This window comes from Polyodon spathula, chromosome 41, assembly GCF_017654505.1.
Source record: "Polyodon spathula isolate WHYD16114869_AA chromosome 41, ASM1765450v1, whole genome shotgun sequence".
Classification (NCBI taxonomy): domain Eukaryota; kingdom Metazoa; phylum Chordata; class Actinopteri; order Acipenseriformes; family Polyodontidae; genus Polyodon; species Polyodon spathula.
Window position 1 is genome coordinate 1,685,297 of NC_054574.1, and position 4,695 is coordinate 1,689,991.

Sequence of the window (4,695 nt, forward strand, 5' to 3'; positions counted from 1 at the left end):
GTTTATCGGGGTTGCAATTCTGAGCTGTATTATAAATACAGAACCAGCTTTGGCATTTGTTAGGATTTCTACTAGATATTACTGGAGCAGCTGAGTTAATAAGAGTATACATTTCCTGAATATACATTTCCAGGATATTTTACTCTCATATGATTCCAAATACATTTTCATCCTCACCTGAACAAACCCCAGCAGAGCTATGAAATGGCTATTTGATTTATTGGTTCAGTTGTCTTCACTGCTACTTGCAAAAGTCTGCCTGGCCTATTCCTTACATATCCCACACTGCGCATGAACGTCTTTGCTTAGAAATGTAAAATTTTTCCTAGGTATATTCTATTTACTATGGTCTTTTTTTTCTGTGACAATAACTGAAAGCTAACATTCAATTGTTGTCTTTCTCAACGAGTCACCATGAACACCTTCTAATAAAACATTGCCCCTCCAGTGGTTAAAGAAATGGGCTTGTAACGAAGAGGTCTCCGGTTCAAATCCCAGCTCAGCCACTGACTCATTGCGTGACCCTGAGCAAGTCACTTAACCTCCTTGTGCTCCGTCTTTGGGGTGAGACGTTGTTGTGAGTGACTCTGCAGCTGATGCATCGTTCACACGCCCTAGTCTCGTATCTTGTAAAGCGCTTTGTGATGGTGGTCCACTATGAAAGGCGCTATATAAAAATAAAGATTATTTTTATCATTATAACATGCTGCTTACAGAAAGACCCTGCTGCTGGCTTTTACTAAACCCCTTCAGGTTATAAGATCAGAGTGATTGTTAAGATGTCCAATCTACCAGTAATTAATTGAGCTTCTGCAGGGCAAATGGATTCTGTATGTTTCTATAGGCGATGAGATCAACTGGAGATGTAAAGGGAAGGAAAAGGTCATTAAACTATCTTAATACATGAATGGCTGTCTCCATCTCAAAAGGCTTCCTTTCCTGTCTCGCAGTATGACAATCTTTAATGCAGTTACTGACATTTTCCATTAGTTTAAGTGTGGCAGGAAGCCTTACTGGGTAAAGTGAGTATTCACACAATTGAATGAATCAGTGACATTACCTTGACAGAGGCAGGGATGTAATGCTTGATGCCTTGGGGGTGATTCTTATTAAAGTCTGCTTTCACTGCACAGTTATTGCACTAACCTATTTTTTTCCCTGCCATTGCCTGTGTTCTGGGCTAGAGATTAGCTTGGAAAGGCGCTTCCTTTAAATGGCTTCAGAGGTCTCTACCGGTGCCTATTTCCCTTAATAATCAACACGATTATAGGCTTAAATCCCTGAATGCAAGAGCCACAGTGCGAATTAGCTTTGCCTCCTTTAAAAGGTGTTTTCCTTTGTTTGAATGTTTTTGCACATGTCTAAAAAAGCACAACAAACAAAAACGGGCTTTTCAATCCAACCATGGCATGTGTATCAATCAACTCAGAAATATTACTAAAACTAGAAGTCTTCTCGTTGAAACAGTTTCGAAAGATTACCCAGGTCTTTCAGATCCGGAGTTTGTATTATTAACCCTCCTAAGAAAATTGCCCGACACAGTAATACTGCACTGATAGTAAATGGATAGCATTTGGGGTACCGCTGCATTTTTAAAGAGGACATGATCCCCTATTCAGGAATATCAAGATATTTAGTGAGGAAGGGGTCTGAGTGGGATCAAAATAAATGTCCCACCCTGTGGCGGAGTGTCCCACCCCTTTGTTTTTTAAGTGTTTTATGTTGTCTGTAGTGTGTTAATGTTGGTGTTTATGTATAAAATACACATTATATAAATATGGGTTGCGAACACAAGTGTTTAAAATGTATATTTTGTATGTAGGCAGGAGGATTGCACAGCACTTCATGTGCAAGTAAAATAATATGTGAGCACAGGGAATTGCATTTTTATTAATTCACGTGCAGTTGTACCGAGACGCCAATTGAATGATTGATTAGCAATCGAATCTTGGTATAGCTGCATAAAAGCTGCATGTTTTCACTCACTCGGGGTTGTGTGTTCGTGAATGGAGAACGGGGGAGAGAAGGAGTTTTGGGGGTTTTGAGATTGCTACAGCATGCTGGAAGTGCCAGCGCGGTACTTGTTTGTCTGTTCGTCCACTGTCTTGTTTAGTGTTGTCCCTTTTGTTTACCTTTTTATTTTGGCCTCAAGTGCCGTGTCCTGTTTTGTGTTTTGTTTAAACCTTTTTGTTTATTATTATTTGCAATAAAACTCACCGTCATTCATCAGTGTTTGGAGTCTATTTCTGGTCTGACGTCACCCCTGCAAAGCCACCCTGTTCACAGTTGGTTCCTGTCACCTCACATTATATTTGTCGGCTGGAGAATCATAAGCTGCAGTTTTTGTTAAGGTTGTTTGCAGAGTGTTGCCATGGTAATTGCCTGTGCTAAAATATGTTAATGTTATGATTTAATCTTCAACAACAACAGCGTTGACTTGCTTTTGAAGTGAGAAGCTGAGTTCCGGTATGTGAGGTGTGACTGATAGAAAGCCTCTTGTTGTGATCGTTACTGAATCAGAACCCATATCAACACCATTGCTAGGAAATAATAAGGAGCTTTTCAATTTGTGTCGTCTGCTGTTCACTCGCTAAGACAGCTTTCTTGATAGCATTACTCTTTCCGATTTGCAGCAGACTCCTGGTGCATCTGGGGTGTGAAAAAACAACTCTGCTGCATTTTTTAAAAATAAAATATAGTTTCAGCTCGTTCAGATCTGAGTTACATTGCTTCTTTTGTGTACCCAGTGTGAAAGTGACACAGGTAAGTTGCTAGGGTGTGGTCAGGGGGTACCTTTGTTTTACAGTAATGCTCTGTACTTTAGCTTATTCAAAATGCCGCAGCAAAGGTTTTGACTCAGTCTGAATTCCGTCAGTGTATTACACTGGTCTTAAAGTCTTTGTATTGGTTGTTTTAGGCTTGATTTGAAGATTATGTTAACATACAAGGCAGTATCTTTTGACCTTTCCTCTCTGCCCCCTGCTTTTGTCAGCTGGAGCTTAGAGTTGTAGTGACCTTATATATGGAATTATATTCCTCAGAGTATTAGAGATGCAGATTATTATTTTTTGGACATAGCTAGCTTATGGACATTAGTAGTCTCTTTAATACATCATTATTTTTGTATTGGGATGTCTATAGGAGGGGCGCTTTAAAATTGTAAGTTTGTATTGCACTGTACCAGGCAACAGTCAAGGGGGTCTCTAAAAATTCAAGCAGTTTTTCTTGTTTTACAATCCTTCACTTTAAACACTCAACTGTAAACCGAGGGCCACTACTTACAAACCATTTACCTCAGAGAATAATTTACTCCTATTTTTTTAAATAAGAAAAATTCCATGTGAAAGTCTCTCAACTGTGTTTTTAAAAGACCTTGGGTGGCATTGGTTAGTTTTCTAAAATGGACAGGCTCTCCTTACAAAAAGTCAAGTAGATACATGTTTTGTCTAGGTTCTTTCATAAATATTTACAAACCCTTTTAAACAAATGCCACTGCCAGCAGGAAAGCTAAATAAAACAGTTTCCATAATTGTGAGGTCTCCAGTGCGTATGGTGCTTGGTATATCAACGTATGTTCCTCTACTTTATAGACCGCCTGTCTAAGTGCTATGAGCGTGAGTGAATCCAGCATGTCAAGGGCTCAGCTTTCCTCTTGAAGAGGAGCACAGTTCTGTTATATTGAGGGCAGATTAATTGAAATGCTGTTTTCTGCTCCTCCAAGCACTATCTGTGTCTGTTCGATTTCACTATGCATGTCTTTTAGATTTCACTATCTATGTCAACTATACCTTTAGTGTTTCATTTTCAAAAAGTTTCAACTCCTCTCCTCGAACCTTCATAAGTAAAGGCAGCTGACAAATACTCGAGATATTGAGTAAAATCGCTCAGAGGTTTTTCACTGGAACAAGAAACATATGAAAAATTGTGCTGGGCATGTGTGTGTGTGTGTGTTTTTTTTCCTGGACTGCGCTAGCAGTCTGCCATTTTGAGTGGAGTAATTCCTCCTGGACCTGTCAGAGGCCTGCCGTGTTGAAAGAGTTCACTCAACATTCACTGTGCTTGTTTGACAAAATTGTCTGTTTCTTCCTCACAAATTCCACGGCACTCACTCACATCCTCAGGGCCTCCAGTCATGCCTGTATGTATAGAGTGCACTGCAGAGATGGAGCTGGTGTTCAGGTACTCTGTGAATGTTCAGCACAGCACAACTCTGAACACCAGGGAGAGAAAAGATTTTTGGAGAAACAAAACCAACAACAAATACTTCTGAAAGGATATAAGGAACACTGCCTAATGTAGTGTTGGGACACCATTTGCCCTGATCACAGCCTTGACATGGCATGGCAAAAAACTCCACAAGGTGCTGGAAGGTGGTTGTTATCCCGTTCAGCCATTCATATTTCACGCAAATTGCTGCAGGATGGTAGGCAGAGAGATGGTGACGATGTTTGTCCCAGTATGATTAATTGGATTGAGATCTGGGAAGTGTGGTGGCAATGGGAGATTAGTGTGTAATACGCTCCTTAATCTACCCCAGGAGGCAAACAAGGCTAGTTTTACCATAGAGTCTGGTGTAGATCTCCCCCCCCACCCCCCCCACCCGCCTCTCTTTCATCACAATTCAAACCTATGGCTTACAAAAACATAATACTTGGCAATAGTGTTCTGTACTCTGTAGAGCTAGTTAAAGAGTTA

At 40.3% G+C, this 4,695-nt stretch overlaps 1 protein-coding gene across 1 annotated transcript in view; it reads right to left on the minus strand.

The window, feature by feature from the left end:
* The window catches only part of LOC121305073 (carbonic anhydrase 4-like), an 11,919-nt gene extending 7,785 nt beyond the window's left edge, over positions 1–4,134 (minus strand). Inside the window, exon 1 of the mRNA XM_041236600.1 lies at positions 4,110–4,134. Coding sequence (XP_041092534.1) covers positions 4,110–4,134 — 25 coding nt within the window. The remainder of the gene's footprint in view (positions 1–4,109) is intronic.
* Positions 4,135–4,695: the final 561 nt, after the last annotated feature.